We start from the raw sequence: 25975 nt of genomic DNA on the forward strand, positions 1-25975 counted from the left end.
TGAACTGTACACACACCCAAAGTCCACGTAGTCACGCGACACTCATCACTCGTAGCTATCCGTTGACTAATCTACCATTTAAACAATCTGGTAGTTTGCCAATCTGATAACAGCGAGAGATAGGGCTCGAGAATTTACCCACTATAACAAGCTATACGTGCCAACGTGTGTAATGAAACAGTTAATGAGAACAATTAAAAGATTGTCGTTTTTATTAAGTTACCTTGACTTAGTTTTGTCATTCTCCGTTTTTATAAAATGTAAAACTATTGCAAGATATTTTATTTCAAATAAAAAGAAAATTAAAAAAAAAGTAAAGCTATAAATAAGTAAATATTTTTTGTCACACGATAGTTGGACAATCTGAAACTTTCGCTTTGCATGACAATTAACTCTTCTGCTAGAACGAGAAAGAAGTACCTTAGAACTACAGGGAATGATACAGCCTTACAGCACAGGGAGTAATACGATCATGCAGTGTAGATAACCTTAATTTTGCCTGACGTTTTGGCGCAGGTATTTACCACAACAGCTTGTTACCACAAATTATCACAAAAAAATATTGCGCTGATAAGTTTCTTCATCGTATAAGTTTAATCGATGAAAAGTTTGCGTAATGTAAAATAAAATTGGCCTTTTCCGATATATTTCAATGTAAACGAGTTTAATTCCAGCTGTCTGACTCATCTGTGTATGAATCCATACAACCCTGACATATAAACAAACAAAGCTTTCATCTTTAGTTACGTTGAGACACATCAAACTAAATATGCATACATCGTCTGCATCGAATCGCAATTCTAATATTCTGTTACATTTTAGCCACTTGTCTTTCAACCTCCCTAATTTTCTCAAGTTTACCTCCAAATAAGTTTAATTACAGAATAAATATCAACGAATCTAACATCTAAAACACATTTTTTTTACAATCATTTCTTAAATTTTCTCGTTGTGTTTAACACGGCTATTTTAACCTGCGCCGTAACGTCAGGAATTCCATAATAAAATGTGGGTTTGCATTAATTCCCCGTATTCTTTTAGATCATTAGTTTTTTATAAATCATAACATGACTAAACATAGAGACGATCAAAGTTATGTATTTACATCCTCGCATATAAAAGCCATGAAATAAGTCCATGTTACGAAACGTTCCTCCTTATAACGAGCTTTTATAGTCTCAATCCTGCTAATAATATGGTAAAATTATATTACTAAGAATCCATTTCAAATACAAATTATTTCTATGTTTGCTCTCAGTTGTAGCAGTAATTTTATTTGGGATATTATTTACTTTATTTTATGACCTCATGATTCTCAGCAACGCGTCATCAATACTATGAAAACCATTCATAAGATCTTTCCACATGTTCCAATACCCATGAATTTATTCTTGGGCTACTGACACTTACAACCCACAATAGAAAATGGTTTTAAAAAGTGATATTTAAAAATAAAGGACTTAACTAGCTTTGATTGTAAGCTGACTTTTAAGCAAGTATCAGTCATATACATACATTGAACGATCGATCACAGATGAGAGATTGAGAAGAAATTATTCTTACCTTACGGTCTTTAACTGTTTTAATCGATCAGCCACATTATGTTTATGAAGATCTTTATTGCTTGCCAACTCGCAGTGCATAGTTATATTTCACATCGCACAACTTGGTTTGCAGACAACAAAATAAAAAGCGTAATTTGCTGTCAATATATCGTGGGTGAGGTTTTCGAAGTATGTCAATAGAGTGAAGTGCAGAAGAAAGATATGGAAAGCTGATCTCACTATCACATTGAATGCATAGTATGGAAGTTATACAGTTTCAATACTTTGTTAACAACTTCTATTACAAAACTTTGCATCAGTTTCTCTCACTCTTCTAGTAAAAGAGACTGTTCAATAATCTTATAAAATATATTGTTTTTGTATAAACATCCTTCGTCTCCGAATAGCTGACACGTTTCCAGTGAAACGCATATGACTCGTAAAACTGTAGGTCATTGTATAATATAAACTAAATTAATGTCAAATGTATTTAATAGGTTTTATGGTGAAGACTGTCATTGGATTCACGGTTGAATTTGTTTTAAGTCGGTACACAAATTTTATTGCCTATCTTGTAATTTATAATGACAGAAACTTATAAAGATGATCTTTATATTTTGTTTGTATGTTTTGTTAGAAAATGTCTCAAAAGAGCTGTCCCCAAAATCAAAACATTTATTCATTTCGGTCCAATATTGACACTTATCATAGTCGTTACAATTATTTAATCTACCAGTAGCTTGGAAAGGAGGTGGAGCCTAGTCAAAGCCTAAACATTTTTGTTAATGTTATTTTATAAAAGCATCTCAAAAATCTTTACAGCATTAATTTATAAGCAACTGTCTTTGAATATAACATACACATCTGAACTATAGAATAAAATGATACATTATTACTATGGCATAAAAGTCCTTTCGAAACCGAGAGACTATTATAAGGACGTTGTTATGCCCACAAAGTCATGACCTAACTAAAAAGTAACCTAACATCAACAATAATACATCACGCTCCAACTGCACTGCCAAAACACACTTAATGTGACAGGAAAAAAAAACTCAAATATCAATACGCTCTGTGTAGAAAAAAATCGAAAAGAAATACATAATTATGTTCATACTAAAGCTTTTATAAACTTACCCTTCAAGTGACTTGCTGATTTAAATCTTGTGCACACTTTTACAACTAGCAACAATTAGTTCGATTACCGTTTTGAATACATTTTACTACATTTCTAAGCACTCACATAGCAGCAGCTACTTACTTTATTTCATCAGTTTGCTATGGAAAATTGAATAGATGGAAAAACCTGAACAGTTTTTATTTAAAGTTGGTATTTCTCATAGACAAATGCAGCAAATGCAAGTAGTGTTTTATTCAACAGGGCTTTCCCATAAAAACACCTTTCATTCAGAGATTATTGCACGTTCATATTCTTTAAACTACAATCATAACGTAAATAATCATAATAAAGTTATACTTCTTTTGATCCATAAGTTTATGTTGATAGTAAAGTGTCTACCTGTCATCAAATATACAAAATAGACATGTTATGCACTAAAGTGTTTATTGCATAGAATGACATTGAATGCACCGACGTCAGGGTGAAAAAACTTGTAGAATGCGAGATGGCTGTGTAACGAGTACAATATTATGAAAGATTTGTGCTTAAAGACGCGAATGAAAAGTAGCAGAGTACATATATTCAACATAACCCGACAAACATGAAAGAACCTATTAGTATTATAGGCATATCTGTCTTACATATTATTATCCGTGTCTTATGTCATGTGAGCTCCGATAAGTTTGACAATGCTTTGTCGTTTTCAATAAATTTTGAAACCGTATAGTGAAGAAGACGAATTACTTTAAAATTAATCAGAGCAAACACAACGTTTATAAGTAAAACAGTTAATCTGAAAGTATTTTTAAGTATTATTTTTACCTCTTTTTAGAAAAAAAACTACAGATTGGACTTAGATGAAATTCGACACACGGGACACTTATAACATAGATTACACATAGGATAGGCGAAGTAACGGGGAGCAACTATTAGCACATATTCTGGAGATAAAGATGTATGTACCAAAGCCGCCGTCCGGTTTGACTTCAACGAATTAAGAAACACTACAAAATACTAAGAATATATTGTAACAGTTCGTTGAAAAAGATTTACACAGTGTTGTTGCTTTTCTATTTAGGTTAGCTATTGAGGAAACGATAATTTATACGTCAAATACAATATACTTGCCTAATGCTAGGTTTGCCAATTCGTTTTAATTTTTATTGTCGACTGAGACCCAAAATTAGTAAATATTGGGCCATTAGGATAAAATAACATACGTCTAGTTTCCTGAAAGAGAATAACTGGGTTAAATTTAGTTTTAGAGATTCTATTCAGAAAAAAAATTACAGATAAAATCGTAAGTACTTAAATAAGTAATTGCAAATAAGACAAGTAACTCAATTACACAAGTAATATGAAATTCTAGCTGCTGGAGATATTAATGAAAATAGGTACTTAGTTATGACGAGGCAAATTAGTGAAAGCTTAAAAGAAACGGATAATTGTAAATCAAATGTGTTTTTGTAAAAGTAAAACGTGTAGATATACAAAACTATAAAATAATTCCGTTAACGATTTCCGCCAAAGCGTTATAAGCAAAGTGCACGTCAAAAAAAACGAAATGCAGAACATTAGTAAAACCAGAAAATTCTCTGCAAAACTGTAACCAGTAAAAGCGGCTAACCTTCACAGAGTAAGACAAAAATATCTTGCGGGTGAACCGACCGAACTATTCATAGATGAAATCATAGCAACAGAAGGCCTTAACATAAATATTTTTCACACAAGATTATCACCTGTCCTTTTCGCACTCAAGCGGAAATATATCTGCTGTCTCTTTCACGATGGCCACAAGCCAACACCCCGTCAAAGTAGTTACGAAATATGAAATCTAATTATGAAAAATTTTATAAATACATATTGCACTTGCCAGTAAGAGTGGGGTCATTGTTAAATGAAAATGAAAGCTTGAGGGTCCTATTGCAAAATATTGTAGTTATAGCCGTTGTGTATGTATGTTGGGTTCTATTCACGGGTGGAGTAATGAATGAGAGGTTGTGAATCGGACACTTGTTGCACGTGAACACTTGCATAATATTTTGTCTAGTGGAAATAAATGTTTTAGATAGTTGATGTCAAAGCACATCTTCAGTTGATTTTATTAATCGCTGAAGTTTATTTTTTATATGCACTCTCAGATTTACTTTACTTACATGATTCTTTTTTCTGGTCTAAATTGCATTTCAGGTAGAATTCGTTTCTTTTCTTACTTTTTAAGTCTACATTTTTATGCAAACTTTTAAAAGTCTCCTTCATCGGTACTTAAAAGTAAAATTCACGGTCTGTTCCCGAACGTTATAAAAAACACGGAGTCCACTTTAATTTTAGCTTTATGATATCCAATAAACAATTAAGAAACTGCAACTAAAACCCACCCATTCTCCTCATTAAAACAAACAAACGACTATCGCAGACATTTTCAAGACACGATTCAACGAATTCTCGTCATGTGGAAACTGCTAACGATACACTTTTAAATGCATTGCAAATCAAAGCAAGATCTGGATCATAAATCTAACTCACCCATAAAAACGAAACGACGATTCAAAGTTTCAAAACATTGCAATTTTATTTTTTGTTTTGTTTTCTCAAAAACATTGATAGATGTCTCTTACGTCTTAGAAATGCATTCTGAAACACATTTAAGTCGTTTAGATGTGACCTTTATATGTGATTTGGCGATTTAATAATAGGTTATAGATGAACGGTTTGCCCTTTCAGAGGACGACAAGAGAGTTTAGTTACAAAAAACCTAATATCTTAATGCGTCACTATGTACCTATACTCGATTGTCGATCACAGGGAATTTGCCAACAGTTTCACAAAAATACTAAGACAAAATGAGCATCACTAATAAACTACACGGACATGTAGACTGTATAAATTATGGATAGTAGCTAGCTTTTTCTCTTGAGAACAACAAACACGATTCTTTGAAACAAATTATAGCTAGACATAAAAATAATTCTTTGTGGATACAAAGTGCTGCCTTGACCGAGATTTGGACCAGATGCTGTAGCCTGTGCATCGGTATGTGTTGAGATGACCACTTTCTCAATGCACTCCACGTGCAATCGTAAAATCTTTATTTAAAACATGTACTTGGTGTCAGTTCAAAACTGCAGAAGTTACTCCTCAAATGTGTCTGATACCTAATTATAATAATTTGAGACTCAAGTTTCCTGGAAAGCTAAAACTTGAGTATCTTGCAGTTTGCCCAAGAGATTCATAGAAAGCTACTCATGCTACCAAGTATATATTTTTTATTAACCCATTACCGTCCCGCTGCTGGGCAAGGATCTCCTTCCGAACGAGCGAGTAGTTACGCCTTGAGTCCACCACGCTGGCCAAATGTGGTTTGGAGTCATGGAATGCCCTCAATAATAGGCTTGCAAAATTTCATCACGATGTTTACGTTCACCGTTAGAGCAAGTGATGATTATTTCTAATTCTCGCATAATTTAGAATTAACTATTACTACTACGTAATTCAATACCAACTGCTGCAACTTCATTTATCAATATTGTAACTACCCGTCTACCAACGTCTAGTGACCAATACTATTTATTTGTAAGATTTGCTCTACATTCCCACAAGTTTATTAAACTAGGTCATCCTTGAACAGTCCTACAGTAGTAACGTATTAAATTTACCGATCATAATTCTGAGTAAGTGACATCTCCAGCTTTTACTAAACATTGAAATAATCTGTTCCACACAATTAACTTTTATGATTTGCGTAGGTATCATGGTTTCTAATGCATAATGTACTGAATTTGATATAAATACGAGTGTAGTAAAATAAATGTCACCAATGGTCAATAAAACGACTTCAGAATTTAGGATAAATGGTCGACTCTATTAAATTACAATTCCAGATTTTACAAATCATTTGTTAATGATCTCAGAATATTTCTGATCACGCTGAAGGCCAGAATTAATTTTGCCTTCATTATTTCGCAAATATTCAAGCTCATTACATCGTTGGAATGTAATTCTAATAACTTACCGACAGACGTCTAAACATTGAATGTACTGAATGCGTTTGTACATGTAAATGAATGGAGTTTGTACAAATCATCAGATATTCAGAATCTGATCAATTTGAAAAATAGATCAGTTTATTCCGTAGGTACTATAGCATATCTACCACTATCGACTTTCGACAGCTGGCTAGCTACCGAGACATTTTGCACGAACATCTGATCAGCACCTCTAGCGGGTGACTATATTTTAAATGTCAAACTTTTGATACTCGATAGTACCGACTATAGAAAGTTGTGCTACTGATCAGTTTCAATAATTAAAATGCTATATTATTCTCGTAGATACTATTACAGTTTCTGTAGCAGCAAAAACAAAAAATCTAGTTCACGAACAAAAACAATAGATTTTGACATTTGTAAAACTCACTCTCGTGTACTGTGTATACCCCTGGCATTGCTCAATTACTCACAATGTCACTGTTTATTTTAAAATTCTAAACATTTTGGCACAAGTGCAACGTGTGACTTTAAAACTGTTGAAGAAATTAGCGTCTGAAGCATATCGGTGATGTTTTAATTTGAAACAACATTCAAAATATTTTCTTTGGTAATTAATTGGTGGATGTCGTTCTCGTTCAAAGTAATAGGTTTATTTTCATAAGCCTGATTCCCTTGAGATAGTGTTTGAAAGTAATAAGTTAGTTGGTTTATTTTCGATAATTCATAATTTTATCAACTTTTTAGTTAGGTTTTCGTAAAACGTGTCGCTCATCATTTTCTTGATTCTTGGCAGTTTTTTTTTCAAATTACATCTTGATAGACTCTCCTTTACCTATAGATTCCAGAACATTTATGATAAATTCACATTAATTAATCCTATCAACTGCATTTAAACTTCAAGCAAGTTGATTCTTCAGGTTCAATCAAATTCAGCCCGAATACCCAGTATTTCTATAGAAACACGTACACAAGAATAAACATGAGTTTTATTACAGTTTTACGTACACAGAGGCGTAGTTTATTAACTATGTCGTTTAATTATAATCCTGCTTTACGATAGCATGTGGCGAAAGATGTGCAGCATAGAATTAAACAGTTACATAAGAAACTAAGCTCTAGTTATATTTGTTGAAATAAATGGAGTCATTTGTAAAAGTCGCAATCTGCTGAAAATATGGTCTGATACATTTTATCTCATGTCATGTTTCACTACAGTTTATTGTAGAGTTCGTATTTAATGTACAATAGTGCAAAAATTTTGGAAAATAGTTCCACATAACACTGTTTTTAGCTGCTTAGTGTTTAAGAGTTCGTGTGATGAAATTCTGTGAGTATAATCCTGTTAGTCGTTACAAAGAGTGCCTGGATAGATTAGTAATTGTCTTAGCGCTGCGCCGTAGTTTTCCATGACAGGTTAAAATAAAATTTTATTTTTTATACATCTATTTTCTCAATGATGGTAACATATTCATACATAGATACAATTTTCTGCAAATAGTAATATTAAACTAAAATGAATCATTTTGTCTAAGAAGTATATTTATTCGCGCAAAAGAGTTACACAACACCCTTTGGGAGATACCGGTCACGAGTATCAGAAATCTCGACATCACGAGCTATCAAATCCGTAAGCGTCGAGTTATTTCAAATATGTCACATGCATTTAGAATCATTACCAAGTATCATCCTACGCGTGTTTCAAATTACCATACTTGACATTTCTGAATTTAGTTCATGAGGCTTTTCATTCAAGCGACTTACGCCAAAATTCAGCAATTCTTTGAATTTCATGCTAATGTTGGATGAAATGCTGATCACCAAAGCAACAATTGACTCGTTACTAAACGATCCCATAATGACATGAAAAATGATATACATCGCCATTCGCCAATAACATTTAATTGAAAATGAGTTCCTTCGGGTTTTATGTACACGTATAATGCGAGGTAGACACAAAACTTCAATAGAAGCAACGATTTAAGATAACCAATTAAGATAAGATTATGAAACCAAAAAAATACAGTTAAATACATTGTTACTAAACACTATGTAAAGACAAATTATACAGATGTTGCATAAAACAAACCATTTATAAATCTTTATTATGCCTGTATCAATGTGAATTACCGGTAGAACGGGGTTACTTTTGAATACAGAGGTTACTTTAAAATGGAAAGAAATGGACATGTTAAAGGTCAAGTACTCTATTTGAAATGCTACTAATTCTATTCATTGCGATATTATAGATCCAAGAATAGGAAAACTGAACTTGTCGCTAGCTTTTTATGCAAGCTACTTATTTCTATAATTAAAATTACCCTAAATTTTCGTAGAATATTCTCTACATCCCAATTTCTTTAAAGTAATAGGAGCAGAGCCTCGGGTGTCAAAAACTACGTAGCAACTTGTAGGTGAAATTGGAAATAGTTGCCCTTAAAGATGTTTATAAGTGCATTGTGTAGGCGAGATGTATTGTACATACATCATTGTCTATTTCTGCCTCTTACTGGTTGCTGATACTTCTATAAATATCTTGTTGATCTACTACCATACCGTTATAGAATAATTTAAGACCAGCGTGGTTGAGATATGATTTAGTAGTCTTTTTATTTTGTGTTTGCAAATGTTTATTTCTATCATCAGCTCCAGATTAATCTTGTTTAAATTTTACTGTTGCTTTTCTCACATTTATATCAACTATTATATTGCTTTCAATAACTAAACTAAACTTATTTAAATTGGAACTGAAAGTTGTATTTTAATTTGTTTTTAAATTTTCATTTTTTTTAGGTGGTTCGAAAAGTAATTCGATTTTTGTTGTGGAAAAGACTGTTTTTTTTAATCAAAATTTATCAAATTCAACAGTTTTTGGCCTGGCTATAAAGCCTGGGGTTATAATCCAAGCTCGAAACTGTCTTTCATAACAAAACTACTATATATTATTATGCAAGATGGATGGATAAAAGAAAACTAAATTAATTATCATGTTTATGATATAGCTAGTTAATTTTAGCTAAACCTACACATCTATTCATAGCAGGCGCTATTAGAAACGACAAAAACATGTGAAGCATTTACAAAAATATTATCTCGATGTTGGCTCCATATTTACTTCAAATTGTTTAACAAACAGCTGATGACGGTTGTCTTAAGCGTCAACAACGAATATCCACCTACGTTCGTACTTGCGGCTAATTATCCTCGTCACACATTATTTGGCTAATTGGGTGACAGACTGAATCATTAGTAATACTATCTAAAATAGTATTACAATCATTATTATTTTCAGAAATATTTTTCGCGTCAGTTACTTGTGACGGGTTTGTTTTGTTTAGATCTATTTCACTTGCTGATGTGTTTGCAATGGAATTGAAATCGATAGTATGACGTTCCTAATTTGATTTCTTTCCAACTGATTTTCTATTCGTCAGATGAATTTACTCGAAAAATTACTATGAGCGTTTAGTTATAATAAGTGTGAAAAACATCGAACAATTTATTTTTCCGTCGCCTCTTAAAACTCTACGAAATTGGCCCCCAATTCTAGAGACTAGAGAGTCATGTTTTGGGTCTACTATCCTCTATTGCATTTAGTTACACCAAAAGCTCTTTCAGTATTTCGGATTTTTCTAGAAGTAAGTATACGTAGATCTCGTTTACATGTACTTACGTAATTACAATATGGTAACAATTAAATCGAGTTCTGATAATTCTATTCTAAATAATATATAGTTTACATCTAAAGAGCTTTCATAATTTTACACTAATGTATCAGCGAGGTTTAGTAGAGTTGGACACGTTCCATATATAATATGCGGGATTGTGAAGTACAGAGAGATTTGAAACTCATGGGCTCTCCCATGTTCTATGTCTCATAGTACGAAAGCGCCCTGGTATAGAAATACAATAATTTCACTTCTCTATTTGAACAGCTGTTGGGCGATCTTCAGTAGTGAAATTGTCTGTGTCTTATAACGAAACAATGACAATCTTTTAATATATTTGACTAGAATATCGAGAAAACGAATCTGTTTTCCCGTTCCTAACGTTATTTTATTTATTTTTAAGAAAACATTAAATATACACGTATACATAAAATCTCGCCTTGTTCTTTTAGGAGCAGGCATAAACCAGAAATCGTCACTAGTTAAACATAAAACATTAAAATTAATCACAAACTCAGTAATTACGTATAATTTAAGTATGTTCTCTGAGTGCTACTTGATGTACTACACACCTGATTTATTAGCGAACGATTAATTTAATTATGACTTTAATCAAAACCTATGACACGCAGCTGGCCGAGCAGTTAATAATAATGGGCAACATCTGTTCTATCCTAAATATTTCAAAGCTCCCTCATTTTAGGTTACACCAAATATATCTGCTGTTATATTTTCCAGGGGAAATGTTTATTAAAACATATTTAGTTGTGGTCAAGTGTAAGATAATTTACATATATTTAGTTGAAACTGAAAGAATTGATACTAAAAAAAATATGTAAAATTAAGAGACGTATCTATGAGAACCAAAAAAAGTCTCCATAAGCATACATAAGCGCATAAAAGTACCTATGCAAGTTTGTCGCGTACTCGTTAGTACTCGTCACCGGCGGTCCTGTATGACAAGATGTATGGATTATAATGAGACAAGGGAAGTTTTTATTGGCGTTATTTGATCTCTGCCTACCCTTGTGGGAAAAAGTCGTGATACTATGGATGTACTTACCCTACATAATTAAAAATAAACAATAATACAACAATCATTCGCACAAAAGCTCAGTTGAAAAAGGATTTCCTTAGCGCCTTACAATTCATGTAACAGCGAACATGCCAACACATTTTCGATAATACAAGCATAAATCGAGAGTTTACGAGTCGTTGAACAACAAAGCCACACTTAACATGTTACTCAAGCTAAGTGCATGACTCATGCACCGCTTAATAACGTCGTATCGCGCACGGAGACCGGCGCGTGCGCACTCAGCTTGCCAAATCTCGGGAACAGAGTAATTGATATACATACTTACATACACACATACATACATATGTACATAATTTCTGTTATATCCAAAGGTGTAGGCAGAGTTGTATGAAATATACCTACGTTTCGTCATTAACAATATTAGTCCCATAGAATAGGGGCTGTTTCATAGAATTCCGGGCTACTATTCAGAAATGGTTTCGAAAATACCAATTGTACTTTACGAATTTTAAAAATTCGGAGAAATGTTTTAGAAACAGATGGAGAGACGAGCTTGACTCCTATAACGCAGAATGGGTACAGACCGCCGGAGATCGCTTGCAGTGGAGAGCTATGGGGGAGGCCTTTGCCCAGCAGTGGGACGATACAGGCTCATTATAATAGAAAAAGACTCATGAATAAAATTTTAATAAAATATTGAAAAGTAAACAATAGTACACTGCCTGGGAATCGAACCCGACACCTCATGATCAGCATTCGAATACACTACCGACTGCGCCAAAAAGGCACCCAGCGGTAAAGTAATTGATTAGTTGTTTACACATCACAGTCCATGTACAAACATTGGCTGAAGATTGAAGTTGATCTATTTAACTATTTAGAAAAAAGATCCAGTTACTTATGAAGATAAATAACCTGAAGACGGTTCATTTAAAAATACTTTTTACTATTTGCTCTTTAAACATGATAGATTCAGTGATACTGTTGATTTTGTTAAACGAGAAAAATGGTGATGTTTTCAAATATAAACTAGTTTTAAATTATTTATTTATAGATAATGATTAGTTGTTAACAGATGAACGCAAAGAACACAGATTCATATCAGTAGTAAGTATTTCATATGATCAACGGATCTAAAATATAATAATAATATTATTATGTCGTGTTAGATTCATACAGCCGGTGTAATATTTAAGTTATTGCATCGTTATTGCAGTTACCTATTATAATGTTTTTTTAAGACAAAATTTGTAGGTAAAAATAACAAGAGGTTCTCCAAAAATATTTAACATTAAATATGCAGGAAGCTGTCAAAATAACGATACTGACTAAACGCATAGATATCATAATACAAAGTGCATCCGGTGAAAAAATAACAGAAATGCCACAGCTGAATGAAAATATATTTCGTAATAACATTCATCACGATATTTGGCTACACTTAAACGTTCTTAGCATACCAATAAACTATACTAAGTATTCAAACCTGAACGATTTCGTCATAACACAAAAGTTGGACTTGCTGCACACGTATTCGCTTCGGCACGTCCGGTTCGACAATAATTAACGAACAACAATACCTACTCGAAGCAATTACTGCACTTTTTCGGCTTGTACCGATTGAGTAGTCTCTTCAGGTCCGACCGTCAAAATTGGGTTTAAATATCCAATTGTGGCGATCTCTCGCAGTATTTTAACCGAACATTCATCTACAAATATTCGGTTTTGCCACCTTATGCTTGCTACACACATATTCGTTCGGCATTAATCGTTCTAGCCGGGCGGCAAAACCAAATATGTGTAGATGAACTCAATTGGCAAAGACCGAAAAAGTGAGTCGAGTCGGTTTTGTTGTTCTACAATATTGGCGAACCGAACGTGCCGAATCGAACATATGTATTTGTAGCAAGCCTTACACTTCAAACAGGATGTTATGTCGCACCAACTGAATTATCCAACATGTGGGTAGAGCATATATTTGCAAGCTACCTACCGATGTTTGAAATAGTTTTCCTGTGATCTAACAATCCATTCAAGCTTTAATATGATAATAGCAGGCCAATTAATGATGATCCCTGTGATACACACTTTGATGTTGTGAGCAATATTGTTTAAATCATTCGCAGTTCCTTTGAAAATACAAAGAGAGAAAAGTAGCAAAGCTGATGCTAATGTTTTGAATGATACTTTTGATTACGAGGTCTCTGGTTCGATTTTCGGGTGGAAGAGGGTGTTATTAGTCTTCTGTATAGATTTTTTATTAGAATAGAGACCAGTTTTTTGCCATTCACCTATTGCCTATTAGATGTATAACATTGTTCGTCGAAAAACGTGGTATTATTCATACACCTCTGCTTACATTTTCGGGTATATCGGGCCTGATATTATACATACAAATATATTAATAATAATAATGTTATATTGCAGATTTACTACTAGCAATATCTCATAAGTGTTGACTTTGTTGTGACAAATAATTTAATGACGCTAGAAATTTAATCGGGCTCTGAAAAATATCAAAACGGTTAGTCATGATAAATATAGAGCAGTAATAAAATTATTAAATCACATACCGGCCTAGCGAAAATAGCGGAAGAAACCTAAGATTTATTAACCAGAGAATTTTGCTTCATTCATCTCGCCACTGTATTTGTTTTTCGTGTCTTGATTGACTGGCGTATTTTGTTTAACTTTTATTTTCGGCTGGTTATATCCCAGATAATACAGATTACATCCAGAATTTAATGAAACAGGAAATATTTATTCAAAATTTGGCCCCAGACTGATCATTACCAGTCTTATATATTCGATATAACCTATCGCAATTTTAGTTCCAACACGAAACTGTCTTAAAACATAATTAATTACTTTACCTATTCAAAACATGTACTCTGACGTTAGCAATGACAGTAATTAGTGGCAAGATTAAATGCTTGAACAGTTTATTTCGAATTACAAGTGAAATAAATGGCGTCTGCAGAAAAACTACATTGCATTTACTATTTGACCCTGGTTGTTGCCCTTCTCATTAAATTTAAGCGAGTGCAACGCCTGACTAATAAAACCGCGATCCGTCATTGTCTCTGAGCACATTCGGTTCATCAATCACGAAGCTCCCAGCATTTACTTGTTGACACAATCCACCTGCTGATTTATCGGTCACCTGACTTCTCCAGTTGCCAAGGGAGTCCACAAACTCCGAAGAAAAATTTACGACATGAACTGATTTATGAACTATAATAAAACCGGAGCCACTTGTTTGTCAGAATCATGGGCTGCGAAACAAACATATTTATACATTATTTTATATGATATTTAGGCGCATAAAATTAGGTTTACATGCATAAATATGAATAAACTAAAGTTCGAAAACTGTTTCTCTCACTTTTGAACCCGATCATCGCGCCATTTTTTTAAGAAAATACAAGAGTCACTAGGAAATTTCTTTATGGATATAAAAAATAATTCATAAAAATATCAGATTTTCATTCATAATCCTCTACAAGCTTATGACCATCAAGTACTACTCATTCACGATCGAAAAGGAAAATGTGCAAAAATAACACTACGATTAATTGCGAGCTAATTTGAATTGTGACGCCCACACCTATTAAACACATTATTGCTGGCCCAAACCCTATCCCAATATTTGCAACAATAGATGCCATTAGATCAGCTTCTATCTTCAGCGGAAAACACCTCTGCACCGGCGACGTCACGTATGACGAGTCAGTTATCCAACCTATGGCGGTGCCTGCACTCGCCCACGCGAATTCCGCCCGCCCGCCTCGGCCAGCCGCCAAAATTTTCATAGTTTAGTTACGATTTCGAAAACGACCCGACGCGTCCCGCCGCCGGCGACCAAACTGCCCGATTTCTCTGACGAATCCAGTTTCTTAAAAGCTTCGTCAAGTTCTCGAACGTCTTACTTAAACAGTATTTCGTACTTTTATGTGTATGTGTTTTGACTGAGTGTGTCGTGAAACTATTGGATTAGTTGCTGTTTTTTTTCTGTTGGTATGTTATCTTTACTTTACTTAATTTTACTACTAGCATCAAAGGTAATTTAAAACTATAAAATAAAGCTTATCTGTGATGTTGAAACCAATTGCCCATCACTGGTGCAAGTATGCAGCCTTGTGGTATGCCATGGACGCTGTAGGTGTATAGAATTTAATACAGCTATAAAATACGTAACGACAAAAGTATATTTGGAGCGTTCGAGTGGGTTCTTCAGTATGGAAATGCATCGTTAAAATGGAAATAAAACGAGAGCGGTTAGGTAATCAGAGGAAGTTACGGTTGCAAGTTATAAAATTTCTTCGCGGAGCGTTCGCCGCGAGTCGAGCTTCAGAGGCCTTCGGTGGTTACAGAAATAGACCGAGACTCTTTCGTTTCGTTCACACTCGTGAAAATATGAACACTGGACACCCACTCGGTTACACTTCACCTTGCCAGTGTTGATGGCGCTGACCGCGCTCTGTGACTCACACTGTGAATTGGTTCTCGAGTGGCCGACTTCGCTTCTCACCGATGATACTTGATGTATGGTTTTCAGGCTGATAATATTAATGATCGTGACAGCTGACTGGTTGAGTCAGTTAATTAATTTAATATGTCAAATGTATGCTCTCATTTTCGAAGTATTTCAATATTTAAGATACACTTTCGTCTATCATAATTATGTCACATTCTAAACTACACTCGCACTGACACTACTGGCAAATGTATTTGAAACCATTCGAAACTTTCAAACGTTCATGTCATAAAAAAACCATCTCAGTAGAAACCTATAAATCAAAATTCATATTAACGATTTCAACTTTCGCCAAGTAATTTCTTCATAAAAGTATTTGAAAGTTTTAGTACGTAATTTTTTATATTGGATAGCTATGTCATTATCACTACTCAGGCTTCGGTCATCTTCACCGGAAACAACTTTCATCGAGACACTAACATCTGTGTCGTTTACGACATTTTAACAAGACATTAAAACAAATCTAGCTAACATAAAAACTGGGAACAACGTCACTGTGACGTGCAAGACAAAACGGTAGAATAAATACAAAACTCAAAGATTTAAATATCTACAAGTAGCTCGCATTGTTCTTTAGAAAGAAAAAATCCTGAACTTTGATAAACGAAATTAAGTAAAGGTCTAAAGTAAATTTATTGGATTTGCAATCCAAAGGGTCGGTCATGTACTCGCCATCAGCAACTAGTATTTGTAATAAGTTGATGGTGTTCTTGGAAGAACAGGGGACTAACTGCAACTAGTGGAGATGCCTATACTCAACTGTGGGTAGAATGAGCTGAATAGATAGTTAGATTGATAGAAAGCTTTTGAGAATCTCCAAAATAGTACAATGTAAGCTAGTATAGTAATCTTGAAAGAAAGTAACGTCAGATCAGCTGACTCACGTCTTATGTTAAAGACGAGTGATCCATTCTTACTAACTTTTCTTTCCATTTGTATGTTTTCTAATAATATTATTAGATTTTTGAATCAGAATATAATTCATCGAAAATGTACCAAGAATATTTTTAATTTAAATCAATGTAGATTCATAATTTCATTATGATATATGTACTCGTACATTCAGGTTGATATGATAATGATCACAAATATAATTAATTTATGATTTGATATTCTAAACTATCTGCCCTATACATCAAATCCTGTTGACAGATTTGTGTTCACATCAGGCGTTAGCGTGTCAGCAGGTGGATGTTGGTTACTCACGACTTTGTCACCGGAATTAGACCTTTAGTCATTTTCATGACCAATGCCTGAAAATATGATAGGACTGTCTATTCTTACATGCATGATACTCTACAAAGTCATGACATTAAAAATGATATTGATAATTCTATAAAAATATCCAAACGAATATTTTTTTAATCAAGTGAAGCTACTATCTCCAAAATTAGCAACCATCTTTCCGAAACGGTAAAAGAGTTATGTGACCATAATACAATATAAGCTATTATCTCAAAATTAACAACTATCTTTCCGGAACGTTAAAAGAAGTTATTATGACCATATTTTCTACTATTTTGTACAAAGTTTACGAAATAAAGGATACATTGAATTGAATTAAATTGAAAATTTCTATAGTTATGCAAGTTACTTTACTAACATATCTGGAGCCACGTGACATTTAGCCAAACGCTTATATGAGTAAAAATGTACTATATTATCTGCATGTGACTTTACATGTATTCTGGAATGCAAGTTTCTATAGAATTAAAATACCATTGGTGTTGTCATCAGCAGCTGCAGATGAGAGCTGATGAGAGCATTGAACTGTCATCAAACCAAGTCGATTTCAAAACGATACAAGAATTTAAACATCTTTCTTGATACTAGGCTGATTAACTGCAACCACTAACATTACATTGAATGGCATATTGACCAGGGCTATAGACATAGAAGAAACACCCAACAATATAACAGCAAGAAATAACGACGCAAAAAACTTACGTATTTTTTCTGTTGTCCAGGTTGAAGCGTACCATCAGAGCGGCAGTGTTGGTCCGGCCGCGATCGTAATGACCTAAAGCTAGCAATGGGGGTGACCGACGATTTAGCCCCTAGCTTCACACAGAAGCCCCAGCTGCGCCAGGAAGACGATGGCAACAAACTCGTCTTCGAGTGCCAGTTGGTCGCATCGCCCAAACCGGAGATTTGCTGGTTTAGGAGCGATGAACTGCTCAAAGAAGATGGAAGGACCACGTTTAAGTAAGTTTCTATTTGTTATATTCCAACCTAACTAAGTCCACAATGTACACAGACGCAGACTAGCAGCGTACATTGGTTCAGTTATCAATTATGATAAATAACAAAAATTACAATACCTACTAACTTCGAGCTTGTCATAGAAGATAATATGTAAAAAGTAAGTTAAAAGTAGACTTTTTACGTTTTGGACTGTAATGCATAATCTACCATAAAAGACCGAAATGCGATATTCCTTTAAAGATGAACGGTAAAAATTGCCAATCACTATAATGATTTCCATTCTTTCTAAAGGCCCTACAGTCATCAAACACAAAAATTATCAAAATCAATTACATTTCCATCTGTTCTTTAATTTGTAAACGTCACTCAAAAGCATCCAGTCTTCAACCCACCCGAACAATGTCACACCTTCTAACAAGGCGCGACATATCCAAATCTATTGGGTCAACGTTCGGTATCGTTTGCGTGTCTATTTGTTTGGCCCAAGCATCCCTTTGATGTGATCGGACCGGTCGGTTCAGCCCGACACACTTGGCACACAGTTCGCATGTCTATTAATATTTTAATGAGGAATAGAGATTTCTTGGTGTTCGTGTATTAAAATCATTGTGAGTCTGTCTGTCTGGGTCTCGTAGATCGTCTGTTGTATGTGGTTTGCTTTTAATAGTTGCAGTTGATGATAGGTTGTTTAGGGATGCAACGCATTTCAATTTCCTTTGACGCTATATTATTTATTCAGTTACTAGAGACTAAAGATACAATTTAAAGGAAATGGAATTAGTTTCTAAAATATAAACATCGACTGACAATTTGACTCTATTTAATTTAGCTTTGCCTTACGGGTCTAGAAACAGAACGCCACATAAATTCTCTAAAAATATCCTCTTCGGCTCCACCCATATTTTTGAGATCCGAATACTGCAGGATTATTATCTCCCGAAAAGATACTTCTTGCAAGCTGTTTTATGTTTGAGTCGCCAACATTATATACAGTTTCTGTTGATATGCTATTCTTTTATATCAAAATAGTACAAACCAAAGACCCAGAAATTTCACAGATACGAAAGTACAAAATGTTAATAATAAAATAATACACGAACAATATAAAGTGAACAACCCTGTCCCACTAGACGATACTGACAAGACAAAACAAATTCCAGCACAGAAAGATCATAAAGAGTCTGGATTATGCGCATCGCGAGCAAATGGCAGTGATCGCTTAATCCCAGCTTATGTAATAAATACACACAGCAATGTAATAAATATGTAAGACTGAGAGATGGAAAGCGTTGTGGTGGATCAGCTGCTGAACATAAAAAAGTTCTTGGATAGCTTTAAGACAACCTCATAAAAATTAAATGTGTAGGGCTTAAGTTTAAATTGTTAGAGCTGGCTGAAATCACAATCGATGTACTCGTATCAAAAAAGGAAAGGAATATTTGAGACCTTCCTTCATTTTTTCAAGTCGGTTGTAAATCAAGAACGTAATTTTTCGAGTGAAACAATTTTACACCATAAATACTTGTTGTTTACTTTTGGTAGATGTCAGAATTTTAAATGAAACAAATAAAATAGACGCTCAAAGCTACTCTGATTTAGAAGCACTACACAAAACTATTAGCAAAAGATGACCTCAAAACTACGTTAAAAGTACTCTTCAAAGCTGACCACATTAAAAGTATGCCTCATAATCTCATTGCTTTATTGCTTTGAAAATATTATCTTTTCTCTTAATCGGTTAATGGTATGAGTCTTGAGACCTATCCAAATGTTGGTAGTTTATGAAATATTTCGGAAAAACTGATAGAGATAAAATCGTATGAAGTTTTTGTGTGCCAATGTCAAGCATATGCAAGGCATTCAAAAATAAAATTTATTGTTGACTTCAAAGCGAAGGGTAATGAGGCGAGAATGTGTTACGCATTTGTGTGATGTAAGATACTTGAATTGAGTTATAGCTACGTAAACATGTAATAGGAAGTGGTTTTGAATGATTGCTTCTATTGTTACTAGAAATAAACAATCAAATAGAAGAATGTAACTAATATGAACTTACAGTTGAACATACGTTGCAGTTAAATCGATCAACTACAGTATGTTTTGAGGATAGCAAAACATAAACTCCGGTCCGTTAATTAAAATATAGAGAATATTATGTTTAAGTATTTCTGCTTCTTAATCTACTAAGGGGCATTAACACAAATTTGGTAACTTAATAATCGGGGATACTTACAAATGCCTACAATTGCTGAATAATTCATCAGGGAGGAATTAAAATTATAAAACTACATAATGTACCTACTAGTAGGAAGAGGATAAACATGCAAACTTTACTAACTATTACGTAGTTGAAACATCCTATTTATTTGAAATTTTATGGCGTAGCAGAGGAAGTAGATGGCGACCTTGCGAGAATTCCCTCAAAAACATAAACACTGTATGTTTTTGTAAATAACATAGTAAACTGTACATTCCATGGTACTGTTATAGGGAATATTAAATGTAAAGTAGATATGTTTACGTAAGATGTTGTAGAGAATTTGAATGAGTGGCATGTTTTTCAGAGGAAAATACGACTTTAACATTGTCTAAAATTATTTTTGGACTTAAAATAAATAGATAGCCTTATAGACTGTAGTAAAAGAAAAATAATTGATAAAATCTTATCTTTTTTTTCTCTCGGCGGAAGTGCTTTTTTATTACGGATAGATTTGTCTTCCCCTAACATATTTTAAACACAAACCAAAACATTTTATAAAAAGCAATTACATTAAATTCAAACTCAAACCACCGTTTCCGTGTTTTGACTTTCACGTACAGTTTATGACTGAATCCGATTTAATTTTAAATGCTAAATATTTCCTTCATCCTGAACCAATAAATCTCGGCCTGTAGTAGGCAAAGGAAACATTGCAATAAGTCAGGGTAGTTTACAAATACCTCGAGCGACCCACTTCTTGTAATCCAGTCCAATCTGGGAGCTATTCATCATGGGCTATTTTAATTCAGTTCCCAAGTTTTGCCTGCATCACTTTTAATGATAAATTCTTGATATTATATTATCCATTTTAATTTTATCAAGAAGCTGATCCGGGATGTCAGTATTTTATAATAGACGGTTTGAATGAGCATGCTCTGTAACGTAAACTGGAGGAAACGCGTCATCCAAGTCTTGGCATACGATGAGATGACCATCTGTCACTTCATTAATTAATGCGTGTTTCGCGTGAGATTTTACACTTGCGAATATTTCAACTGTAATGCTGTCTTGGTTATCTTGCTCGTCGAGGCCAATAAACTTTTCTTAGAAAATCCCATTTTTCTTCTTTTTACTTGTAAATGTATGTTGATTATAATTATTGGAATGATCGTAAAGTATCTTATTAAATCATTCTTGTTTAAGTTATTAATGACCTAAACATGCCCAGTTTCATGTATAAACAGACAACCATTACAAAATATGTTTAGGCTTCACAATGAAAACCTATAAAATTGTCTTCCTGCGGTACAAATGATCCAACTACTAAAAAGATGATCTCACAAGGAAAATCGTATTTTTCAGTAACCATATTAGAATATCCGCCTACAATCCTACTATAATATTAAAAATGCAAAAGATTTTACTTTGCGCTTAAACGCAAATACCATTGAACCGATTACTATGAAATTTGGTGTGCAGGTAGCTGAAGACCCAGAATAACACATAGGCTACTTTTTATCCAGGAGTCTACGAGGGATCAGGGTTTATAAGGGAAGGGTTTCCAAGCGGACTTAGACGCAGGCGGCCTCTAGTACTCTAGTTTTCACTATTACAATATATTGATGTTTGTTTCCATTGTCAACAGGATCCAGAGCATCGCGAATAACAAGTTCCTAGTGGTGCTCGAACTAGATGACGTGATCGAGACCGATGCGGGGCTGTACAAAGTTAAGGCTAAGAATAAGATGGGCGAGGTGGCCGCTTCCATCAACCTTAACTTCAGCCGTGAGTACTATTACAATTATGTTAGCTTAGTCTGACTACAGACTAGTCAATACTGTTATAAGTCTATCTTCTTGTAGTTATTTGTCAATTTTGTCTATTAGACGTTTTTTTTAAGTATCGCGCATCTTCTTCATCCAGTAGTCAATTCAATCAATCATTCAATCTTGAATAAACTTTGCGATTTGCTTTAAATAAGCAGCTCTTAGTTCAGCAATGTTAGGTTACTTTAATCACTATCCTGTGTTTATTTCTGACAACAGTTTCATATGTGTCACTGCTTATAGTTATTTTTTTAATGATTAGACAAGATTTGATTTTTAAGGAAAAGCTAGGTATTGGGTATCAAATATAATGTCTAGAATTGTCGCAAAAATTGCGCAATATTTCGAAATGAATGTGTCGTTCATTACTCACGAACAGCAATATAACTGCTATCACACATCGTTATACCACCCACACAGCAGGACTTTATTCATGACAAAATAATTTGAACAAAACAAACATTGTGTCAAATACAACAAACATTTGTCACAATATAGGTCCGTAACTCAATACTGGGCCAATAAAAATACCTTCGCAAATAACAGTATTAGTCATAGACAGAAATAAATGTCTACGAGAAAAAAATGTAGTGTTGAACGCAAACCCACGCTCGGGAGTGTAGAGCCAAGCTGTGCGCATGCGCGTTGGCAACACGATTGTCAGAAAGTGCTGAAAGCGTGTGACGACAATCGAATGACGAAACTTTGGATATTGTAAACATGTAGGCGACTGGAACGAATTTTAGCGCACATAGATTTGTATTTCAAGCAGTTAAATGCTCACATAAAATTGGTCAAACTAAAATCGTTGATATGTATTTAATTAAATAAGAGTATGTTTCATGAAGTTTAGACCTAAAATATCAAACAAACAAGTTTGACAAACTACAACTTAGACTAAACTAGCAATATAGCTGAAAAATTTACATACCATACTGATGAAAGCAAAACACCAAAAACTAAATTCCTGAAGTATCTAAAAGCACTAGTTTTCAAGGAAAATGTAAAGAAATGAAAATATTTGAATTGAACAGTATATTGTGGAAAAGATCCGCTTCATATATTTTAAGAGTTATCACTAAGAGATGATCCGTAATGTTTATGTCTGCTAGATGTTTTACAATCTGTAAACATTCTACCAAATATTTGCCGGAATTTGAATTTTCAAAGTTTCTCTTGCATTTTATTTTTACGAACCATGTAACCGATCGAATGCAATCGAAACTATAAAAACATTTGCTGGAAAACTTTAAAGTGTATCTGATGTAACACTGAAACTGATCATTCTTGTTTTTATTTTCAGCCGCTGACGAAGAAAAACAGAAGTAAGTATCTTTTATTATATAATGTAATACAATATTTAGATCAAATTTAATTCCAATACCTTGACACCAATTTTGACATTAACTCTCACTATAAATAAAATAATAAACAATATCCAGATATATTACAGCTGAAATTATCTGTCGGTAAAAGCTTTTCTGAGTTTTATTGTTAATAGACGATTGACAGGTTCATTAGCGATATGCTATTTATCATTTCACTGGTAGAAAAAAACAGTACCTGTATTTTCAACAACATTTACATTATAATTTACACAGAAAAGTTTACTACATGGTATATTTCTGTATTTTTCAGACAAGTGGACGGTAAAGCGCCAACGTTCGCGCGCAAGCCGGCCATCAGGCAAGAAGATGACGGCAAGCGGCTAATATTCGAGTGCCGCATAGAGGCTGAGCCCGTGCCCCACGTCTCCTGGTTCCACAGCGGTGTGGAAGTCAAACCGGGATCCAGGCATAAGGTAGGCTCAGAACAAATAAACAAACATAATTACTACAACGGGTTTTAAATGCAATGAAAATATTGAAGATTTAACTACAGCCCGGGACGTTTTGAGTCACGTCAATTGGTCGTCTGCATAATATTCTGCCTGCAACTAATATAAATGTCACAATACTTTGAAAATGCAAAGTAACTATACCAATTTTAATGTTTGTTGGTATCTAGAGGTTGTTATTAATTGGTCAATACGACGCTACCACAGCGTGAATTGTGAATCTTAAACCGAGAAGTTAGAATATTGGTATAGTTCAAAGTAACATTGTTAATTTATGACTGATGGTAAATACTTTCTCGTGTAGTTTGTAAAAAATTCTGCAACACAAATATAATACTAAGTGTGGGAGTTAAATACTAAAAGCAATTACATCATAAGATTAGGTATCAATTAAACGTGCTCGACGAAGAGCCAAAGAGTATCAATATATTCAATGAGTCACTATTGGCAAAGTATGCGTCATCTCAAACTTTGTTACTGTATTAGACAATCGTATAATTAGAACCTGACATACTCACATTTATTTTAATCAAGCTAGAAACAAATTTTAGTACACAACTTAGCAACGGACTAATGAAATTTGATACCTCGAAAAATAGCATAAGTAGCGAAATACCACAAAATTGCATTTAACAGAGAAAATTAACGGAAACCACATCTAAAGGCATAAAGCTTGAGAAACTAATTGCTACATCCGTTGTTGTTGTACAATATACATTCTCAATGCATATTGTACAAGTACAGAACAATAAACTGTGTTTTGTTCGTATTCAGTTGGTAATTTGGAGATCCTAATAATTATATTATATCCAATAGAAATTATATCAATTCTATTACAATATTCGAAGTAATCTGTATGTAAACTCTGTGGATACTACGGAATACGCAATCCTGATCAAAATAATTATAATATTGGTAGAAATAATATCAATATCAGAAGTAATTCGTGCGTAAAAAGATATGGTTACTAAAGACGGTAGTTGCGTTTTCGATTATGTAGGTATACGATTCTAAGGAAGGCAAAGGAGCGAAAACTATGCTCGTTAATGACATTTTAAAGAAAGTAAAAATAAAATAGCCGTCAAAGATGTCCTAGTTTTAATAGTGCACAGAAATGGCCTTGACCCCGTTCTAGTTGGCCGGTGATGACACCAGGTGTCGGCTGTCCCACTCCGTGACCTTTCCTCATCCTAAATCTTTATTCATAACATTTATCTCATCATTGAGCTGTCAGTTAGCAATACATTGGATGGGATTTCTTTTCAAGATTTCGAAAGAAGTATCTTCAGGTTTTTAAGATGACCAGTGGCATTCTCATATTCTTAAGCAAGAAAATCTGATTAATGAAGAAATACGTTTACGGGATATTACGGGCCTTATTGAATTTAAGAGGACGATGAAGTACTTAGATTAATTATAGAACAACAACAACTAGATTATTTTTGAACGACATATTTAGTCATAATAAATAAATAAATTGAACCCGTTAATGTCCCATTAGTAATAAAAATAAACAATAAGATAATAATTTTGTTTCACTTTTCCGTTTTCCAGCTTACAGTAAGCAAGGAAGCCAAATCCTATTATGCATCATTGGAGATCAACAACGTTACCGTGGAGGACGCTGGCAAGTATCGGGTGACAGCCAAGAACGAACTCGGCGAGAGTAACGCCACAATCAGCTTGAACTTCGACAGTGAGTATCAGAAACAAACATCCCTAGAATAAGACAAATAATACCAAGAAATACTTTTACCAACAAAACTAAAATTTTGAACAAATTAAATTTTATATGTGAATTTAAAACAGAAATGTTAAGTTGAAGTGATGTAGACGTTACGCTTTTTATTGTCTTAACCAAAGCTGTTTTATTGTGTGTCTCTAATCCTGTAAACGTGATAGATGTTATTGTCATTACAAACGTAGATATTGCAGCAAAGCTTGTATAATCATCAACTAATTCCTTCAGAATTTCAGTTACTCTACATAATACACTAGATAATTATTATTGTG

General features: G+C 33.8%; 1 protein-coding gene across 1 annotated transcript in view; it reads left to right on the forward strand.

Annotated features, from left to right (window-relative positions):
• Window positions 1–25975, forward strand: part of bt (projectin protein bent) — a 126355-nt gene that overhangs the window by 4507 nt on the left and 95873 nt on the right. The window contains exons 2-6 of the mRNA XM_076130848.1: window positions 17862–18099; window positions 21945–22084; window positions 23429–23450; window positions 23764–23926; window positions 25517–25658. Of these exons, the coding sequence (XP_075986963.1) occupies window positions 17927–18099; window positions 21945–22084; window positions 23429–23450; window positions 23764–23926; window positions 25517–25658 (640 nt within the window). The 5' untranslated portion in view covers window positions 17862–17926. The remainder of the gene's footprint in view (window positions 1–17861; window positions 18100–21944; window positions 22085–23428; window positions 23451–23763; window positions 23927–25516; window positions 25659–25975) is intronic.

The sequence above is a fragment of the Anticarsia gemmatalis genome, chromosome 25 (genome assembly GCF_050436995.1).
Source record: "Anticarsia gemmatalis isolate Benzon Research Colony breed Stoneville strain chromosome 25, ilAntGemm2 primary, whole genome shotgun sequence".
Lineage (NCBI taxonomy): Eukaryota > Metazoa > Arthropoda > Insecta > Lepidoptera > Erebidae > Anticarsia > Anticarsia gemmatalis.